This window comes from Pelophylax lessonae (assembly GCF_965119305.1).
Source record: "Pelophylax lessonae genome assembly, chromosome: 3".
Taxonomy (NCBI): domain Eukaryota; kingdom Metazoa; phylum Chordata; class Amphibia; order Anura; family Ranidae; genus Pelophylax; species Pelophylax lessonae.
This window is the reverse complement of record NC_138770.1, coordinates 1,220,270-1,242,963: the sequence shown is the minus strand read 5'-3', so window position 1 is coordinate 1,242,963 and position 22,694 is coordinate 1,220,270. Positions and strand designations below refer to the sequence as shown.

Below are 22,694 nucleotides of genomic sequence, written 5' to 3'. Positions count from 1 at the left end.
ACAGCGGTGAGGTGGAGGCTTTCTAGGATCTGAATGTACAGTTGTGGAGGAGCTGCACTCTTTGATTCTGTGGACTCTCTGCATGAACTTGTCTCACATCGTTTTATATTCCATCACAGAGACTTTATTCTCTTCTTATGATAGCGCTGCTAGTGTATTATTGGAAGTTGAGATGAGCATGTTTTATCACTTTTGAGATACACCCATTTTTAACATGTATTATTTGTAATAGCAGCAGCTGCAGGTCCTTTTAATAGGACCACATATATTTATTGTATATTTATTGTCTACTTACATTTGAGCGCTGGGTGAGTGGGCCCATTTTATAGATCCTACTCCTCATTTTATAGTATTAAAATTGCCTTAAGGATGCTCAAAGGATATAGAGGGCTGTTCCGTGAGAGGGAAGAGAGATAAAAATAGAAGAATGGCTTTCTGCTGATTATAAAATATTAGAGTATAAAGAGTCCGGGGGGCTTGGAGGGGGGGAGGGGAGAGAGCTGGGACCTCACTTTGAGGCCCTGCCCAACCACGAACCTACATAGGACTACGCACAAGCCTTTAGGTTTGAGGGTGTGCGTACAAATAACAAGTAGTTAATTTTGCAGTTTTGGGTGGGTGGATGGGTGGGATTGGTTCTGTGTTTTTTTTTTTTTTTTTTAATTTCTCTCTTTTCTTCTCTTTCCCTTCCTTTCCCTTTCCATTTTCTAGCGTGACAATATGGCAAATATAAAAGTACTGACATTAAATTCAGGAGGCCTTAATACTCCCGAAAAAAGACGTATGTTATTAAATGATTTAAAACGCTCTCAGATGGCACAAAATCTATTGTAACGATTTTGCGGCCGGAACTCCGCTTTAATGTTTGGCAACAGATGATATTGCCAAGCACAAGGTACTACAGTGGCTACAAAAATGTGCACCGGCCTATACTAACCCTTATGCTGAAGAATGGGAGTGTTTGGTGATGAGGCCTAGTCAGGGTACCTGACCAACATCTTTGATTGGTTTAGGTACATCGATGATGTCCTCTGGATTGGCATGGTGAACCTCAGAACAATGGGAGGTTTATAGGGATAGAATCATTCAATTTGAAATTGATGTTGGGTGGCTTTGGGGTGTTTTCATTTTTAATGTAAAATACACTCTACTGTCTGGTGTTTGTTGGCTCCCATATTCATTTTTTTTTTACTTTGGGTGCCCCCCCCCCCCCCACCGAGTTTAGCCTGCCTTATGGGCCAGAAACACTCCCTTTTAGCTACTGTGTGAAGTGGCAGGAAAAGGGGAAGGGATGCTGTTTACTATTCTCTGTCACTATGGGTGCCATCTTTACTATCTGACCTGATAGATAAGGGTTGAGTACACTACAGTGGGCTGGGCAGTCTCTGAGGGAATTGGTATATCAATTAAACTGGTCAGACGTCAGTCTTTCCCCCATCTGATCCTGAGGTGGTGCTCTCTGTATCTCTCCTTGATGGATAGACTTTTATTTTTACACCTGGAATGAAGATCCTTTGATGTGAAGTTTCGTGACAGTGAGTGGACTTTTATGAATTCCTAGTAATAGGGGTTACATCCAAGCCATGCAAAGGTGGCATCAGTGGTCCCTGAATACATTTTTATATGGACATTTGTGTGTTATTAATTACAGGCTAAATTTACCTGGAGACACTGTACAAGTGTTATACTCTATGTAGTCTTGTGGTCCCTGTTGAAGTCCATGTGTGGACATTTCTACCTATTATTATTATTTTACAAGATTTATAGAGCACCAAAGCTTGCACAGTGCTTTATAATCTAAAGGAAAACTGTACAGTTACAATAAAAGAGGGTTTACAAGGGCCTTGCTCCTAAGAGCTTACAATCTAATTGGGTGGGCCAAGTTATACAAAAGGTTATAACTGTGGGGGACGAGCTAATGGAAGAGTTAAAAGTTTGAGGTGTAATAGGCTTTCCTGAAGAGATAATTCTATCTATGATAAATGACAGACTAGATTCACATTGACACATTCTCCTCACCTGGAATGTGCTGAGTTCTTGGATAACGTCTACACAGTGTTTACAGATTGGCTTTATCACCCCAACGAGCTTTCTCCAGTTAATGGACGTAATCATTATGTTTGGATGATCTCACCAGTCAGGAGCCTTTCCTGTCATCCTACATTAGGGTGACCAGATATTTAAAATGAAATCCTGGGACATTATTATTTTTTTTTTTTGGCAGATGGTAAACTATTTTATAAGCATCAAGAGCAATTTTGTGAAAATTCATACGTCTGGAAAACCAGGTCGCATTGAATTGTCACAGAAACAAATGACTGGACTTTCTAAGGCACACCATAGAATGAATCAGAGTGACTCCTGTATTGTAAAATATATTCTTTTTATTTATTGCAAAAAATTATTATTAAAAATGAGAGCAGGAAGTACACATCGAACTTGTCCTCTTCAAGAGGTAACCATTAACATGGATTAATAAAATCGCATAGCCAAAGACAATTTTTATCCAGTTGAACCCTTGGGTGACTGGGAAAATTGTGTGGGCTATGATGCATTCATAATGCGTTCACAACAATAATTAAGCAACTATAAATTCGTATCTGATCTTTGGGTCTACGCGTTTCACAACGTGCTTTTTCAGGACCACATTTTAACATCAGATAAATCTTAAGACAAAGAGAATGTTTCATTAGTACACTTATAATAAAGATAATGTGTAATACCTTATGGCTACACCCATAAGGTGCGAGTTTATCTAGACCATGTGCACACAAATTGTATTAAACATTATCTTTATTATAAGTGTACTAATGAAACATTCTCTTTGTCTTAAGATTTATCTGATGTTAAAATGTGGTCCTGAAGAAGCACGTTGTGAAACGCGTAGACCCAAAGATCAGATACGAATTTATAGTTGCTTAATTATTGTTGTGAACGCATTATGAATGCATCATAGCCCACACAATTTTTCCAGTCACCCAAGGGTTCAACTGGATAAAAATTGTCTTGGGCTATGCGATTTTAATAATCCATGTTAATGGTTAACTCTTGAAGAGAACAAGTTCGATGTGTACTTCCTGCTCTCATTTTTAATAATAATTTTTTGCAATAAATAAAAAGAATATATTTTACAATACACGAGTCACTCTGATTCATTCTATGGTGTGCCTTAGAAAGTCCAGTCATTTGTTTCTGTGACAATTCAATGCGACCTGGTTTTCCAGACGTATGAATTTTCACAAAATTGCTCTTGTTTCTCAATTTTTGGATGATGGCACTTATTGGGTAGTTCAATCTCTCCTATGTTCTATTTTATAAGCATATTTTCCTCAAATAGTTCATGAGATGGTCAGAGACTGCGGACATAGTGCAGGAGATGGTCAGAGACTGCAGACATAGTACAGGAGATGGTCAGAGACTGCGGACATAGTGCAGGAGATGGTCAGAGACTGCAGACATAGTACAGGAGATGGTCAGAGACTGCGGACATAGTGCAGGAGATGGTCAGAGACTGCAGACATAGTACAGGAGATGTTCAGAGACTGCTGACATAGTACAGGAGATGGTCAGAGACTGCTGACATAGTACAGGAGATGGTCAGAGACTGCTGACATAGTACAGGGGGTGGTCAGAGACTGCAGACATAGTGCAGGAGATGGTCAGAGACTGCAGACATAGTACAGGAGATGTTCAGAGACTGCTGACATAGTACAGGGGATGGTCAGAGACTGCTGACAGAGTACAGGGGATGGACACAGACTGCGGACATAGTGCAGGAGATGGTCAGAGACTGCAGACATAGTACAGGAGATGGTCAGAGACTGCTGACATAGTACAGGAGATGGTCAGAGACTGCTGACATAGTACAGGGGGTGGTCAGAGACTGCAGACATAGTGCAGGAGATGGTCAGAGACTGCAGACATAGTACAGGAGATGTTCAGAGACTGCTGACATAGTACAGGAGATGGTCAGAGACTGCTGACATAGTACAGGGGATGGTCAGAGACTGCTGACAAAGTACAGGGGATGGTCACAGACTGCGGACACAGTACAGGGGGTGGTCAGAGACTGCAGACATAGTAGAGGGGGTGGTCCGTGACTGCGGACATAGTACAGGGGGTGGTCCGTGACTGCGAACATAGTACAGGGGGTGGTCAGAGACTGTGGACATAGTACAGGGGGTGGTCACAGACTGCTGACATAGTACAGGGGGTGGTCAGAGACTACGGACATAGTACAGGGGATGGTCAGAGACTGCGGACATGGTACAGGGGGTGGTCAGAGACTGCGGACATGGTACAGGAGGTGGTCAGAGACTGCAGACATGATACAGTAGATGGCCAGATACTGCGGACATAGTACAGGAGATGGTCAGAGACTGCGGACATAGTAGCGGGGGGTGATCAGAGACTGTGGACATAGTACAGGGGGTGGTCAGTGACTGCGGACATGATACAGGAAATGGTCAGAGACTGCGGACATAGTACAGGGGACGGTCAGAGACTGCAGCCATAATAGAAGAGATGATCAGACACTGCGGATATTATACAAGAGATGGTCAGAAACTACTGCACTGAAATGTGAGCCGTGCTTGGGTCCCTTTTCAGAAGCATTTGACATGCAGTGAGGAGGGGATATTGCATTTCCTCACTGCCTCTTTAACCCCTAACTACCACTTAAAAACACATAGGACAGAATACTGTTCTAAGCTCGGGAGGGGGAGAGAGAGAAGAAAGAGCAGGAAGGAGGAGGGGGGGGGGCGGCGGAATCCGGTCACAGCTCACTCACTTCAGTCCCTGACGGCTCTCAGCTCAGTCCCTTCAGTCCCTGAGGGCTCTCAGCTCAGTCCCTTCAGTCCCTGACGGCTCTCAGCTCAGTCCCTTCAGTCCCTGAGGGCTCTCAGCTCAGTCCCTTCAGTCCCTGACGGCTCTCAGCTCAGTCCCTTCAGTCCCTGAGGGCTCTCAGCTCACTCACTTCAGTCCCTGAGGGCTCTCAGCTCACTCACTTCAGTCCCTGAGGGCTCTCAGCTCACTCACTTCAGTCCCTGAGGGCTCTCAGCTCACTCACTTCAGTCCCTGAGGGCTCTCAGCTCAGTCACAGCAGCTTCAGGATTACAGTGAACTTCCCGCCCACACATCCTATTCACACCCAGCACACGGGCTGCTGGAGTGTGGGCAGATACAGCGAGGGAGGGGCGGGAAGAAGCAGAGGCGATCCAGCCTCTTCCATTCTCTGTGGAGGGGGGAGCTGTGCTGTCTGTGCTCCATGAGAAGGGAACACAGACACTCAGCAGTGTGACAGATGCAGCCATCTGTATATTCACGGAGGGTTGGAAACACTTATGGGGCACCCTATGTAGGGGCACTGGCTTGACAACCCCACCCCCAATGTGTGTCATCCATGGTGAACCACCACCCCCTTTGGAAGCCACTGGTGCCGCCCCTGAATCTGGGAACAGAACTGGGGACATACTTGGTCCGGGATGGTGTCCTCAATCTGGGGACTGTCCCCAGGAAACCGGGGATGTCTGGTCACCCTATCCTACATGCTCCCTTCTGAGGATTCTTCTATCCTTCCAAACAAATGTATGAAATCGTCGATGAGTCCTCCTTCTATGTGATCTAGAAGATCTGGAATCACAATGCCTTTATGGATGAAGTGGATGACCCAGTTTATATATTATGTATAAAAGAAGGAAATGTAATATACTGCGCTAATAATAAAGATAGCAGCTAGCACACTCAACTGACAAATACACTGACAAAAAATAAAAATATGTAAATGTGCAGCGCTAAACCAAAGTGATAATAATGAATAAATCACTCAAAGTAATGATAAAAAGTGTAAATATAGATAGAAGGTGAATATAAGTCCCAAGTGAGAAAAAGGTGAGAATTAAAGTCCAGGGTGATATGTGTGATCACAGTTGACGCTAGATCCCAGCACCAGCAAGGAAACAAACATATGCACTCACCAGAGGGACTGGACCCAAAATACCATATAGTAGATGGGTCAGATGGGCTCACAAGGTATCAGGTGGGTCTCCAGATAAGTGCTGCAGGCACGGACATTTCAGTTTGCAATCACAAGACGAATGAAGCAAGATGAAGACTCTCATTCACCAAATGACATGGAGGGATAAACCAAACAAGGCAAACATAGTGTAAATAAGCTGTGGGTCCTGAGTACCTCGTATGACATCACATAATGCTGATATAATCAGTGGGTCCTTAACCACTTAAGCCCCGGAAGATTTTACCCCCTTCCTGACCAGGGCCTATTTTGCGATTGGGGACTGCGTGACTTTAATGGACAATTGCGCGGTCGTGCGACGCTGTACCCAAATGAAATTGACGTCCTTTTTTTTCCCACAAACAGAGCTTTCTTTTGGTGGTATTTGGTCACCTGTGCGATTTTTTGATCATGCGCTATAAACAAAGAATTGCGACAATTTTGCAAAAATAACAATGTTGTTCACATTTTTTTATATAAAATTCCCCCCAAAAAAATGTAAAAATCAAAATTTTTTAACATTTTAGGCCAATTTGTTTTATGCTACCTATGTTTGGTAAAAAAAAAATCGCAAAAAGCGTATTTTGATTGGTTTGCGCAAAAGTTATTGCGTTTACTAACTAAGGGAAAGATTTTTGTCATTTTTATTATTTTGTTTTTTTTTTAACGAGTAATGGCAGCGATCTGCGGTTTTTTTTTTTGCGGGACTGCGACATTGCGGCAGACAGATCAGACCCCTGACTGACATTTTTGACACTTTTGGGGTTACCAGTGACATTACTACAGTAATCCGTGCTATACATATGCACTGTTACTTTAAAAATTACACTGGCAGGGAAGGGGTTAACTTTTATTTGAGAGGGAGGGGTTAAGTGTGTCCCTAGGGGCGTGCTTCTAACTGTGATTGGATGTGGCTGTGTGTGTAACAGCAGAGATCTATGGTCCTACATAGCAGGACCGTATGATCTGTGCTGTTACACAGGGGAGAATGGCAGGCGGCTTTGTTTACATTAGCCGCCTGCCTTTCTCCCGGTGTAACCGACGATCGCGAGTGACCGGCGGACATCGGGTCCACCGGTCACTCACGTGTGGGGGTCCGTGAGCGAGCAGGAGCGGGAGCGTGCCTCCGGCGGTGCGTGCTTACTTCCTAGAGCCTCACAGGCAAGCGACGTAGTACTACGTCACTTTGCCTGTGAGGGGCTGACCGCCGCAGTAAATAGTCGTGCGACGGTCGGCAAGTGGTTAACAGCTTCTTTCAACTGCGCTGTAGCCAGAGAGATTGCCAGATAAATTTATATTGCTCTCTGCTTACCAGAGAGGAGGATCCATTGGTAGGGTCTGCTGATGGTGTGATTGCAAACTGAAACGTCCGTAGCAGCAGCACTTATCTGGAGACCCACCTGATACCTTGTGAGCCCATCTGACCCATTTACTATATGGTATTTTGGGTCCAGTCCCTCGGGTGAGCGCATATGTTTGTTTCCTTGCTGGTGCTGGGATCTAGCGCAGTGTTGCCAACCGTCCGTATATTTACGGACAGCCCGTAAAATCAGGGCACTTTTCTCCTGCCCGTAAATGCCCGTAGCAGGAAAAAAGTATCCGTTAAAACGATGGCTGCGGCGAGACAAACTGACTGCGCATGCGCGGCGTTCGCCTCTCGGTCTCGATCACTCACAGTCAGTCAGTCAGTCTCATCATCTCCTCCTCCCCCGCCTGTGCCCTGCCCACATGACCCGCCCAGAATTTTCCCGCCACTGCCGCCGCGGACCGCACGCGAGCAAGCCAGGAGGAAGGAGCCTGCTGCCGGCCGGAGGTGGACCGCGTGTGGAGAGGAGTCAGACGAGACGACGGAGACCGACTGACCCGACCAGCCCAGGACTGTCTGCAGCAGCACCAGCCAGCTGAGCTCCCACCCCGGCGTCCCCCCACGAGGAGGATCCATCCATCTCTGGGCTGGCCTGGCACAGACACCACCACCGTCGGCCATCCACTGTCTCTCGAGTTTCGTCGACTCCATCTGATGATCTTCTTCTCCAGACCGTGAGTACTCCTCCTAGGCTCCTACTAATCTCCTCTCCTCGCCCCCAGTCTCCCCAGGCCCCACCTGCCACCTCTCTGACCTCCTCAGCCCTGGCCTGAGCCCAGGGCAGGGCTGCTGAAGAATTCATCCATCCAGAATTCCATCCATGGCCTCTCCTCGCTCCCAGTCCCCCCCAGGCCCCCCCTGCCACCTCTGACCACCTCCTGTACCATGTCCGCAATCTCTGACCACCTCCTGTACCATGTCCGCAGTCTCTAACCATCTCTCATCTTTTATCATGTCTGCAGGGGAGTCTGGACTCTGGAGAGGAGTCAAGAGTGAGAGCGCCACTGGGATGGGGGTCACAGGAGAAGTCAGATGTGTGGGGCCAGTGGAGTGGAGACCAGAGCCGCCTGACTGAGCCCCTCACAGTGCACCTGAGAGGTCAGTGATAGCGCCGCCAGACGAGTCTGATGGGGGGGGGGTCACTGATGTAAGGGGGCACTGATATAAAGATCCCTCTATATTAGTAACCCCCATATATTAATGTATTCACTCTGTGGAAGGTGGTCTCTGGTCACCAGATTGCCCCCACATCAGAGTCTGCAGGATTCTCCCCTTACAGTGTGAAGGGGCAACTCTGCAGACCCTGATGTAAAAGGGAACTCTGATGTAAAGGGCAATGCAGTAGACTCTGATATAACAAAAACAACTGGTTACTGTCCACACCTGTAACTGGTCTCTGCAGCAAGGAGCATTGGAAGGGCAATGCATATAACAAGACAAAAAGATTTCCAAGCTCTCCTTACCGACCAATCTGTGACCAACCGAATTGACCTGTCCAACAGTACGTGTTTTTAACACATACTGTTGGACAGGTCAATTCGGTTGGTCGGAGATTGGTCGGTAAGGAGAGCTTGGAAATCTTTTTGTCTTGTTATAGACTCTGATATAAGGCGGTTTCTGGTCACCAGAGCACCCACTTAAATCAGAGTTCCCCCTTAAATCAAGATCTGCAGCATTCCTCTTTATGTCAGAGTTACACTGTAAGGGAAATCCTGCACAATCTGATATATGGGGGAACGTTGTGCTGGCTGGGTTATATTAATCTGATCTTCATGTAAATGGAGAAATATGGTTTTTGACTTTTGTTTAACCTAAACACATTGCTAATAGCACTATCTACATGTTTATAGTTTAAGTATTGATATTTGCAAGGTTTAGCACTAAAAACAGTCTGTTTATGTACATTTTTGCACTGCCAGTAAAAAATTGGTGCCGTCCGTAAATTTTGGACGTTCTGCCAGTAAATTTCCCTCCGGGGGGTTGGCAACACTGATCTAGCGTCAACTGCGATCACACACATCACCTTGGACTTTAATTCTCACCTTTCTTCACTTGGGACTTATATTCACCTTCTATCTATATTTAGACTTTTTATCATTACTTTGAGTGATTTATTTATTATTATCACTTTGGTTTAGCGCTGCACATTTACATATTTTTATATATTATGTATTGTTTTACAGATGTTTTCACTCCAGGATTAATTATTTTATTTATATAACCCTTGAAAGAATTGCTATTACTTTTAGAGATCTCCACCACCATTCCTATGTGACCATTACATCCTTGCAAATTATGTTTAGCATGTTCATTTTGAGTGGATTAACATTTATTTTAATGCTTTCTGATATATTTTTGCATTTCCTTATCCAAAAAGATCAATTTCCAGATTTTGTTTTCTTGGGTATACCTTTGTTTTGAACTTAGCCATGTAAATTAGATATTATACAGGAATGTATACAAGTTGGTGAGGCCAACATAGAGTCAGTTTGGGTTACGTTGCAGTTTGCTAATCATGCAGTAACTCGTGTAGGTGTGATATATAGACCACCTGGTCAAGTCAAAGAACTAGATGATCTACTAGTTGAAGAAATAGCTAAAATGACAATGAAAGGAGAAGTTATCATTATGGGAGATTTCAATCTTCCAGATATAAACTGGAAAACAGGAGTACAGATATTCTAAATTCCCTACTGGGGTTGTCTCTGCAACAAGTGGTTGAGGAGCTAACCCGGAAAGGAGGCCATTTTGGATTTGGTATTCACAAATGGGGATTCGGTATATGATGTCATTGTAGGCGAAACCTTGGGATCTAGTGATCACCAGTCAGTGTGGTTTAATATAAGAACTGTGAAAGAGTCACACCACACAAAAACAAAAGTTTTAGATTTTAGAAAAACAGACTTTTCAAAAATGAAATTAGTCATAAATGAGTCCTTATCAGACTGGAACGGATTACATGGAGTCCAGGAGAAATGGGACTACTTAAAAGGTGCATTATTGAAGGCAACAGAAAATTGCATTAGACTTGTCAGTAAGAGCAAAAAAAGGAAGAGACCACTGTGGTACTCAGCAGAAGTGGCCCAAATCATTAAAAATAAAAAGCTAGCATGTTGTAATTATAAAAAAACCCAGAGCAATGAAGATAAGGAAATCTACAAGATTAGGCAGAAAGAGGCCAAGCAAGTTATAAGAACTTCTAAAGCGCAGGCAGAAGAAAAACTAGCTCAGTCTATGAAAAAGGGGGATAAGACATTCTTCAGATATATAAATGAAAAAAGGAAATTAAAACAAGGAATAACTAAATTAAAAACAAAGGACGGAAAAAATGTAGAAGAGAATAAAGGGCTAGCCGACTGCCTTAATGAATACTTCTGTTCAGTTTTTACAGAAGAAAAAGAAGAAGGACCTCCACTTGAAAGGATGACTAATGAATCGTTTGATGCATGTGTCTTTACAGAGGAAGACGTTCTAAGATTGCTGTCTAAAGTGAAGACAAATAAGTCACAGGGTCCTGATGAGATACACCCAAAATTATTAAAAGAGCTTAGTGGTGAGCTGGCAAAACCATTAACAGATTTATTTAACCAATCATTAGTAACAGGAGTCGTCCCGGAAGATTGGAAATTGGCAAATGTCGTGCCCATTCACAAGAAAGGTAGTAGGGAGGAATCGAGCAACTATAGACCAGTGAGTCTGACATCAATAGTAGGCAAATTAATGGAAACCCTATTAAAGGATAGGATTGTGGAACATCTTCAATCCCATGGATTGCAAGATGAAAAACAACATGGGTTTACTTCAGGGAGATCATGTCAAACAAATCTTATAGATTTTTTTGACTGGGTGACTAAAATAATAGACGGTGGAGGTGCAGTAGACATTGCATATCTAGATTTTAGTAAGGCTTTTGACACTGTCCCACATAGAAGACTTATCAATAAACTACAGTCATTGAGCATGGACTCCCATATTGTTGAGTGGATTAGGCAGTGGCTGAGTGACAGACAACAGAGGGTTGTAGTCAATGGAGAACATTCAGAACAAGGTCATGTTACCAGTGGGGTACCTCAGGGATCTGTACTGGGACCAATTTTGTTTAATATCTTCATAAGTGACATTGCAAAAGGCCTCGATGGTAAGGTTTGTCTTTTTGCTGATGACACAAAGATATGTAACAGGGTTGATGTTCCTGGAGGGAAACGCCAAATGGAAAAGGATTTAGGAAAACTAGAAGAATGGTCAGAACTCTGGCAACTGAAATTTAATGTGGATAAGTGCAAGATAATGCACCTGGGGCGTAAAAACCCAAGGGCAGAATATAGAATATTTGACAGTCCTGACCTCAGTATCTGAGGAAAGGGATTTAGGAGTAATTATTTCAGAAGACTTAAATGTGGGAAGACAATGTAATAGAGCAGCACGAAATGCCAGCAGAATGCTTGGATGTATAGGGAGAGGTATAAGCAGTAGAAAGAGAGAAGTGCTTATGCCGCTGTACAGAACACTGGTGAGACCTCACTTGGAGTATTGTGCGCAGTACTGGAGGCCATATCTCCAGAAGGATATAGATACTCTACAGAGAGTTCAGAGAAGAGCTACTAAACTAGTACATGGATTGCAGGAAAAAACTTACCAGGAAAGGTTAAAGGACCTTAACATGTATAGCTTGGAAGAAAGAAGAGACAGAGGGGATATGATAGAAACTTTTAAATACATAAAGGGAATCAACTCGGTAAAGGAGGAGAGCATATTTAAAAGAAGAAAAACTACCACAAGAGGACACAGTTTTAAATTAGAGGGGCAAAGGTTTAAAAGTAATATGAGGAAGTATTACTTTACTGAGAGAGTAGTGGATGCATGGAATAACCTTCCTGCAGAAGTGGTAGCTGCAAATACAGTGAAGGAGTTTAAGCATGCATGGGATAGGCATAAGGCTATCCTTCATATAAGATAGGGCCAGGGACTATTCATAGGATTCAGATATATTGGGCAGACTAGATGGGCCAAATGGTTCTTATCTGCCAACACATTCTATGTTTCTATGTTTCTATGAATGGTTATGAGATGTTTCTCAGGGATGCAGTTCCATTGAACTCCACAAGATGGAGATGTCACTTATACTCGGATAGGAAGTTTCTATGGAATACAGACAGGAAGTGATGTCAAGAACAGACAGGAAGTGATCTGAAATAAAGACAGGAAGTTCCAGGTGAGAGGTGAGTGGAAGTAGAGAGGAGACATTACTGGAAGTGGCAGCAGAGGAGGTAATAAGATCTTATTTTCTATTTACACCCAGTAACCCCCCGTCATGTCCGTCCTCTTCCTCCATAGTCACTGTGACCTCTTTTATCTCCCGCAGATGATGATACACACATATATATATAGTGTGGAAACTTAGATTAACCCCGTCAGGGGCAGAACATTTCCCCATTTACGGGGATGGAACATTCTCTTCATTTTGGAGATAAATTCTAGTAATTTGTTCCTCTAAACAAACAGCACTGACAATAAATAGAGAAGACAATGACCATCCTGACCATACATGACCTACAAATGGCAATTATTACACTACACAGGCAGCCAATGGGCAATCATTACAATATGCAGCCAACACAATGATGGAGTGCCGGGGTCAGGAGTATGGAGCATAGAGCCCCTTACATTGCTGGTCAGGAGGAAGAAAACATTCTCCAGCCTGCCATAAGGAATATGTTCCATCATTGGTGTCAGAGGGAGGAAAATACTGAGGGCTCTGAGGGAAGTAGAGGAGCTGAGGGGTCTCAGAGGAGGTAGCGGGACTAAAGGACTCTGGGACCTCTGAGCAGGAACTGTAGCTGAAGGACTTTGGGGGCCTCTTAGGAAGTAATCAGGCTGGAAAAACTCTGAGAGGTTAGCGTGACTGAAGGACTGTGGGGGAATCTCAGAGGGTAGTCCGGCTGTAAGGCTCTGAGGTAAGAGGAGGCTTTAGGGCTCATAGAGACTCTTGGTCTTTGATGGTCCTCTCATGCCACCTGCACTTACTTTTATGACCTCCTTAAAGAACCTCCTGCCAGCACCTGAATGAAGCCTTCACCTCACCATCTCACTGGTCAAGAAATATGTTGCAGGCCACAAAATAGAACAAAGAAGGAGACTTGTTCTTTGAGGAGGTCTGTTTGTGCAGCATCGCTTACTGGTTGGCTAGTCCAATACCTTCCCATGACACATGGTCTGGCAGTGCCTGGTGCTGGAACTCAGAGCCCCAGGAACCCACTGCCACTCTGTACAATGTCCTGGATACTACAGAATATATACCAACCAAGAAAACAAACCCCTTCCCCAGCTGTCCTCCTCCTACCCACACTGGGCTGCCATTGGAAGGAAAAGAAGAGACTCCTCCCCCACAGCTCTCTACACCGCCAGCAGCATCCTCCTGCTATCCAATCCAATCCATTCTCTTACTGCAGAGAGTGACGGTGACATCACTCCTGTTAGTCAGCAGGCTGCCCGAAGATTGGAGCCTTGCAGCCGGAGTTCTGGCAATTATCCTGATTAGCCGGCAACTCCGGCCAAAAGTCAGCAAGTTCCCCTTTCTGGACATCATGATGACCCTACATTGACCTCACAGCACTGCCTCAGAGCAAACAAGTCACAGGAAGGATCTTATTTATCATTCCTTGTCTGCAGATCTAATACTAATCAAATCCAGTTCAGAAACCAAACAAACCCAACAGAGGAAAGGGAATTTCTGATCCGGCAGGTCAAGAGGGTCCCAGGCCTTGAAAATGTAGTAAACACTAAACAGTCCAAACTAAATGTGTTCCCATGAGGGTAGTAGTCCTTAAATGTACAGCAACCCTCCTACTCCCCCCCCCCCCCTCACATCCACATCCTATTATTGTGTGACCAATACCATCCAAATAATTCTTACTTTCATTTCCTCAAATTATCCGTCTACAAGGAGACCTGTATAGATCAAATGACGACACCAATGGGGATGGAGGAGGACCGGAGTCACATGACTGAGAAGATACTAAACCTCACCCTGGAGATCATCTACCTGCTGACCGGAGAGGTGAGGAGGATTCTGGGAGGTCACATGACATCACTCTTATCTCAATTAATAAAACACAGACCTGACTGGAGAGGTGAGGAGGATTCTGGGATTCTAACATGATATTCCTATTGGTTCTTCAATACAGAGATTTCCTCTTCTGAAGTCAGGTGATCATATGACCATCACAGTGCCTCCATGTGACTCCCTAAAACCTGAGAGACACAACATGCAGAAGATTCTAGAAGTCTCCAAGAAGATGATGGAGCTGCTGACAGGAGAGGTGAGCGGTGCTGGGAATTCTGGGACATTATCCAGTAACAGACAAGGGATGTGTCTGGATGGTGACTGTATCATTGTGTGTGTCAGGTTCCTATAAGGTGTCAGGATGTCACTGTCTATTTCTCCATGGAGGAGTGGGAGTATTTAGAAGGACACAAAGATCTCTACAAGGACGTCATGATGGACAATCAACAGAATTTGAGTTTTGTGAAGAATGTAAGGAAGGAATTTCCCCGGAATGAGACGATATTGAACCTCACCCTGGAGATCCTCAGCCTGCTGACTGGAGAGGTGAGTGTAATGAAGGGGTTAAATCTGACTCCGCTGTATACTGGGATGTATTCAGAGTCACTTTGAGACTTCTGATGTTCTACTAATCAATAACGACATCCACACAAGTACTATGAATACATAAATTGTACGTACCAGTGGTGGAACTACCAGGGTCGGGGGGTCCCAGCGGGGTTGCTGGCCACAGGACTCTGAGCATCTCTCTCATACAGCCAGGTGCTGCACTGACAGTTCCTCCTCCCTCGCATGGATGGGAGAGGAGAGAGCTGATCTGCTCCTTCTCCTCCTGCCCCTCTCCTCCTGTGTGCACCGTGGGAAGTGTGAAGCTAAGCAGAATTTGATCATTCAGCTGCTGGGGGTTCACCCTTCCCATGGTGCACACAGGAGGAGAGGGCGGGAGGATAAGGAGCAGATCGGCTCTCTCCCATCTGTGTGATCAGTGCAGGCTTTGAGCTGCATTAGAGAGGTGCTCTCAACTCAGAGTTCTGCTGAGGAGGCACTGATTGGCAGCACTGATGAGGCTGCACTGATCAGTGCCCTAACTTTCAGTGTGCATCATGTACTGACAGTGTTGCCTGTTAACCACTTCAGCTCTGGAAGACTTACCCCCCTTCATGACCAGGCCATTTTTTGCTATACGGAACTGTGTTACTTTAACTGATAATTGTGCGGTTGTGCGACACTGTACTCAAATAACATTTATGTAAATTCATCCCACAAATAGAGCTTTCTAATTTCGATATTGTGGCGGCCATATTGTACTCCCCTTTAGTGCGCCCTTCTACTCCCCTGTACTGCGTCCTCCTGCTCCTCTTTACTATGCCCTTCTACTCCCCTGTACTGTGCCCTTCTACTCCCCTGTACTGCGCCATTCTACTCCCCTGTACTGTCCCCTTCTACTACCCTATACTGTCCCCTTCTACTCCCCTGTACTGTGCCCTTCTACTCCCCTGTACTGTGCCATTCTACTCCCCTGTACTGCGCCATTCTACTCCCCTGTACTGTCCCCTTCTACTACCCTATACTGTGCCCTTCTACTCCCCTGTACTGTCCCCTTCTACTACCCTGATTTGTGCCCCTCTACTACCCTATACTGTGCCCTTCTACTCCCCTGTACTGTATACTGCTACTCCCCTGTACTGTGTCCTTCTTCTCCCCTGTACTGTGTCCTTCTTCTCCCCTGTACTGTGTCCTTCTACTCCCCTTTACTGTGTCCCTCTACTCCTCTGTACTGAGGCCCTCTACTCCGTTGTACTGAGGCCCTCTACCCCGTTGTACTGAGGCCCTCTACTCCGCTGTACTGTGCCCGCCCACTCCCCTGTACCGCGCCCTTCCACTCCCCTGAACCGCGCCCTTCCACTCCCCTGCACCGTGCCCTTCCACTCCCCTGTACAGTGCCCTCCTACTCCCCTGTACCGCGCCCCTCCTCTCCCCTGTACCGTGCCCTTCTCCTCCCCTGTACCGTGCCCTTCTCCTCCCCTGTACCGTGCCCCTCTACTCCCCTGTACTGTGCCCTTCTACTCTTCTGTACCGTGCCCTTCTACTCTCCTGTGCCCTGTGTTGATTAGTCTTTGATTTGTGTCATGTATTTTTTATTGTATAAAATCTATTATATTGAAAGTACTAAATATGTTTAATTCTATCAACTATTTATTCTTTTATTTTAGTAAATTTGAGCAGGCTGGTAGGGGCCTCAGTACATTTCTTTACCCAGGGGTCCATGATGATATAAAGACGTCCCTGTGGGAGAGTGATATTTATCTTTGTATAACACAGAGCTGTACAGTAATAATGAAGAAATCTACTGAAAATGACACAAGAAGGAGATCTCATAATATGACCACAAGATCCTCAAGAATCCAGAATCCCATGGCCACCCCCCCACCTCCATCCCTGATCCCTACAAGACACAACACACAGAAGGTCCTAGAAGTCACCAAGGAGATGATGGAGCTGCTGACAGGAGAGGTGAGCGGTGCTGGGAATTCTGGGACATTATCCAGTAACAGACAAGGGATGTGTCTGGATGGTGACTGTATCATTGTGTGTGTCAGGTTCCTATAAGGTGTCAGGATGTCACTGTCTATTTCTCCATGGAGGAGTGGGAGTATTTAGAAGGACACAAGGATCTCTACAAGGACGTCATGATGGAGAATCAGCCGCCCCTCACATCACCGGGTAAGAGGAGACTTTATGGTAAAGGAGAGAGCAGTACGGAGGGTCCACCTAGATCCCCCATCATCTGATAAACACATAGAAACAATGTATTCAGTCTCAGGAGATGGGAGGCAGTGGTGTGGGACCTCTGCAACTTGTCTCATGTGAGCATTTAGGCCATCAGTAATTGTTGAATACCACGATTATGAGTCCTGACCCATACACTGTATAATATATATTGTACATTACATACTCCTGACCCCTGCACTATATACTCTATGTTGTATATTACATACTCCTGACCCCGGCACTGTATACTCTATGTTGTACTTTGCACACTTCTGACCCCCTGCACTATATACTCTTTGTTGTACATTACATACTCCTGACCCCTGCACTGTATACTCTATGTTGTATATTACATACTTTTGACCCCTGCACTATATACTCTACGTTGTACATAGTTAGTGAGGTTGACATCAGTCTATCCAGTTCAACCTATGATGTGTGTGTGTGTGTGTGTGTTTGCTGTTAACCGTACATTGTATACCCCTGTATGTTGTGGTCTTTAAGGTGCCCATCTAATAGTTTTTTGAAACTATCGATGCTCCCTGCTGAAACCACTGCTTGTGGAAGAGAATTCCACATCCTTACTGTTCTGACAGTAAATAACCCCTTACGTATTTTAAGGTTAAACCGTTTTTCCTCTAGTTTTAGTGAGTGGCCACGTGTCTTATTGTATTCCCTTTCTCTGAATAGTTTGTTCCTTATGCTCGGGTCATCAGTACAATATTTGTACATTGATATTATATCCCCCCTCAATCGTCTCTTCTCCAGAGAGAATAGGTTCAGTGCTTGTAGTCTTTCCTCATAGCTGATGTCCTCCATTCCCCTAATTATTTTTGTTGCCCTTCTCTGGACTCTCTCCAGTTCCGGCACATCCTTCCTGAGGACCGGTGCCCTGAACTGGACAGCATACTCCAAATGTGGCCGGACCAGAGTCTTGTAGAGTGGGAGAATAATCTCTTTATTTCTGGAGTGAATCCCTTTTTTTATACATCCCAGTATTCTGTTGGCTTTGCTTGCAGCGGCTTGGCATTGCATGCCACTGCCAAGCCTGTTGTCCACCAGTACCCCCAGGTCCTTTTCCATCCTAGACTCACCCAGAGGTTCCCCCCCTAGTGAGTAGTTTGTGTTCATGTTTCTGATGCCCAAGTGCATTACTTTACATTTTTCAACATTAAACCTCATCTGCCATGTAGTTGCCCACCCTATTATTTTGTTCAGGTCTGCTTGTAAGGTTTCCACATCCTGCATAGAAGATATTGGCATGCTTAGTTTAGTATCATCTGCAAATACTGAGATTGTGCTAGATATCCCCTCCTCTAGATCATTTATGAATAAATTAAACAGGATTGGCCCCAGGACAGAACCTTGGGGGACCCCATTTTCCACACCTGCCCAATCCGAGTACTCCCCATTTATTACCACCCTCTGGACTCTCCCCTGGAGCCAGTTCTCTATCCAGGTACTCTATCCTAGGTCCATACCTAGGTACCTTAGTTTGTACAGTAAGCGTTTGTGGGGAACTGTGTCAAATTCCTTTGCAAAATCCAGATACACCACATCCACAGGCCTTCCTTTATCCAGATACACCACATCCACAGGCCTTCCTTTATCCAGATACACCACATCCACAGGCTTACCTTTATCCAGATACACCACATCCACAGGCCTTCCTTTATCCAGATACACCACATCCACAGGCTTACCTTTATCCAGATACACCACATCCACAGGCCTTCCTTTATCCAGATACACCACATCCACAGGCTTTCCTTTATCCAGATACACCACATCCACAGGCCTTCCTTTATCCAGATACACCACATCCACAGGCCTTCCTTTATCCAGATACACCACATCCACAGGCCTTCCTTTATCCAGATACACCACATCCACAGGCCTTCCTTTATCCAGATACACCACATCCACAGGCCTTCCTTTATCCAGATACACCACATCCACAGGCCTTCCTTTATCCAGATACACAACATCCACAGGCCTTCCTTTATCCAGATACACCACATCCACAGGCCTTCCTTTATCCAGATACACAACATCCACAGGCCTTCCTTTATCCAGATACACCACATCCACAGACCTTCCTTTATCCAGATACATCACATCCACAGGCCTTCCTTTATCCAGATACACCACATCCACAGACCTTCCTTTATCCAGGTACACCACATCCACAGGCTTTCCTTTATCTAGATGGCAACTCACTTCATCGTAGAAGGTTAATAGATTGGTCTGGCATGAATGATTTTTCATGAATCCATGCTGATTACTACTAATAATACCGTTTTCACTACTAAAGTCTTGTATGTGGTCCCTTTACATCCCCTCCAAAATCTTACAGACTAATGATGTTAGGCTGACCGGCCTATAGTTACCGGGGATATATCTCAGCCCTTTTTTAAATATTGGTACCACGTTGGCTTTTTTCCAATCAGCTGGCACCATACCCATCTGTAGACTATCCATAAAGATCAAGAATAATGGTCTGGCAATCACCTGGCTGAGTTCTTTAAGATCCCTCGGGTGTACGCCATCCGGTCACGGTGATTTATTTATGTTAAGTTTCTCTAGTTTAGTTCTAAGTCTATCTTCTGTTAGCCATGGCGGTACTTCCTGAGGTGTATTATTTAATTATCATTACAAGCTGGGTTAGTGTAGCCCCCCAATTCTTTTGTGAAGACTGAATAGAAGAAATTATTTAACACTTTCCCCTTCTCTCTGTCCTCTGTGGCCAGATTCCCTTCATCGTCTTTTATGGGGACAATGTGTTCTGGCCTCGCTTTCTTACTATTTATATACTTAAAGAATTTCTTGGGTTTTTTGTTTACTCTCTTCCACTATTTGTCTCTCGTGTTCTATTTTAGCCGCCTTGATTTCGCCTTTACATTTCTTATTACACTCTTTGTAATGCTTGAATGCTGCCAATGACACCTCAGCCTTGTATTTTTTGGAGGCCTCTTCTTTAGTATTAATATGCATTTTTATGTTGGAGTTTAGCCACACAGGGTTTAGTTTTGCTCTTTTAAATGTATTCCCCTTTGGACTGCACTGGCCAATCCCTTTGTTTAGTATGCTCTTGAAGCACTCTATCCCATTTGATATTTTCTAGCAAAGAGAGCTGTTTAGGGAAATTGTCTCTTTTGAAATTCAGTGTTCTTGTATTACCCTTGTGTTTCCTATTTCTATAATTAATACTGAAACTAATTGACCTATGGTCACTGTTTCCTAAGTTGCCTCGTATTTCTATATCTGTGATCTGGTCTGTATTGTTGGTAATCAGTAGATCAAGTACTGCATTGTTTCTTGTCGGTGCGTTCACCATCTGACCCATGAAATTGTCCTGCAAAACATTTAGGAACTGCCGAGCCTTGGATGAATGTGCGGTTCCTTCTGCCCAGTCTATATCTGGATAATTAAAGTCCCCCATTATAATGACATTTCCCATACTAGCTGCCAATCCAATCTGTGAAAGGAGGTCCTACTCCTCCCTCTGGTTTGGGGGCCTATAGCATACGCTCAATAATACTTTCCCCATAGTGCCTTCCCTTTGAAGTTCTACCCATAGGAATTCTACCTCGTCCATAGCTCCATTATTAATATCATCCCTCATATTTACCTGTATACTGTTCTTAATATACAGACATACCCTTCCCCCTTTTTTACCTTCTCTATCTCTGCGATAAAGGGAATACCCCTGAATGGTCGCCAGCCAATCATGAGAGCTGTCAAACCAAGTCTCTGAAATCTACCGTATGTACTCGAGTATAAGTCGAGGCCCCTAATTTTACCACAAAAAAAAGGGAAAATTGATTGACTCGAGTATAAGCCTAGGGTGGCAAATGCAGCAGCTACTGGACCACCACAAGACCCAAAACAGGGGCTGCGGGCATGGTACAGGAGAATACAGGGCTGTGGGCATGGTACAGGAGAATGCAGGGCTGTGGGCATGGTACAGGAGAATGCAGGGCTGTGGGCATGGTACAGCAGAATGCAGAGGCAGTGAACATGGTACAGGAGAATGCAGGGCTGTGGGTATGGTACAGGAGAATGCAGTGCTGTGGGCATGGAACAGGAGAATGCAGGACGGCGGGCATGGTACAGGAGAATGCAGGGCTGCGGGCATGGTACAGGAGAATGCAGGGCTGCGGGCATGGTACAGGAGAATGCAGGGCTGCGGGCATGGTACAGGAGAATGCAGAGGCAGTGAACATGGTACAGGAGAATGCAGGACTGTGGGCATGGTACAGGAGAATGCAGAGGCAGTGGACATGGTATAGGAGAATGCAGGGCTGTGGGCATGGTACAGGAGAATGCAGGGCTGTGGGCATGGTACAGGGGAATGCAGGGCTGTGGGCATGGTACAGGGGAATGCAGGGCTGCGGGCATGGTACAGGAGAATGCAGTGCTGTGGACGTGGTACTGGAAAATGCAGGGCTGCGGGCATACTACAGGAGAATGCAGGGCTGTGGGCAAAGTACAAGAGAATACGGGGCTGTGGGCATACTACAAGAGATGCAGTGCTCCGGGCATAGTACAGGTGTACTATGCCCACAGCACTGCATCCCTTGTAGTATGCCCGAAGCCCCGCATAATGGCAGGTAGTGTGACTGGAGGAGTTTCACTTACCTGTTCAAGTGGCGCCTTCAATTTAAAAATGGCGCCGCCTGGCGCCAACACATCATTGCGCATGCGCTGCCGCCGCTCGGGAAGGCTCGTATAGGTTCGGCTATTCCCGGGAATAGCCCAACGTGCACAACCTGTCCCGAGCGGCGGCAGCGCATGCGTGGTGACATGTTGGCGCCGGGCGGCGCCATTTTAAAATCTAAAGCGCCTCGGATCACGTCGGGCATGCCGGGGACATTTTTTTTTTTGATGACTCGAGTATAAGCCGAGGGGGACGTTTTCAGCACAAAAATATGTGCTGAAAAACTCGGCTTATACTCAAGTATATACGGTAAGTCCTCCTCATTCATCAGCAGCTCCAGCTCTCCCATCTTGTTGGCCAGGCTTCTAGCATTGGTACACCAACCTCGTAATTTTGTCTGGATACATACTATATCCTCGTTTGATGTTGTTTTTAGGCTGCTCTTGCAATTTTTTTCCCCATACCCACCTTGGGTTTAGGAACTCCGAACTCCGTATCGCTAATGTCCCCATTTGTGCCCCTGAACCTTGCTCCCAGCTGGCTAATTCTATATCTGCACCCTCCCCCCATCACCTAGTTTAAAAGCCCCTCTAACTTGTTGGCCATCTTCTCACCCAGTACAGCTGCACCCTCCCCTCCCCATTTAGGTGCAATCCGTCCCTAATAAAGAGCCGGTAGACAGCTGAGAAGTCAGCACTGTTCTTTAGGAACCTGAAACCCTCCTTACTACACCAGCTCCTCAGCCACTTGTTTACTTCCCTAATCTCCCGCTGCCTCTCAGTATTTCTGAAAATACTACCTTGGAGGTCCTACTCCTCAA

The 22,694-nt window shown here is 45.2% G+C and overlaps 3 protein-coding genes across 3 annotated transcripts in view; 1 reads left to right on the top strand and 2 right to left on the bottom strand.

Moving 5' to 3' along the window:
• Positions 1–22,694, top strand: part of LOC309549119 (uncharacterized protein) — a 2,919,967-nt gene that overhangs the window by 2,165,026 nt on the left and 732,247 nt on the right. The window contains exons 18-20 of the mRNA XM_082249156.1: positions 14,785–14,988; positions 16,765–16,956; positions 17,043–17,166. Coding sequence (XP_082105282.1) covers positions 14,785–14,988; positions 16,765–16,956; positions 17,043–17,166 — 520 coding nt within the window. The remainder of the gene's footprint in view (positions 1–14,784; positions 14,989–16,764; positions 16,957–17,042; positions 17,167–22,694) is intronic.
• Positions 1–22,694, bottom strand: part of LOC309549117 (uncharacterized protein) — a 4,285,597-nt gene that overhangs the window by 3,641,317 nt on the left and 621,586 nt on the right.
• The window catches only part of LOC309548645 (uncharacterized protein), a gene marked incomplete at its 3' end in the record, with an annotated part of 257,244 nt that overhangs the window by 79,661 nt on the left and 154,889 nt on the right, over positions 1–22,694 (bottom strand). The gene's annotated exons all lie outside the window — the stretch shown is intronic.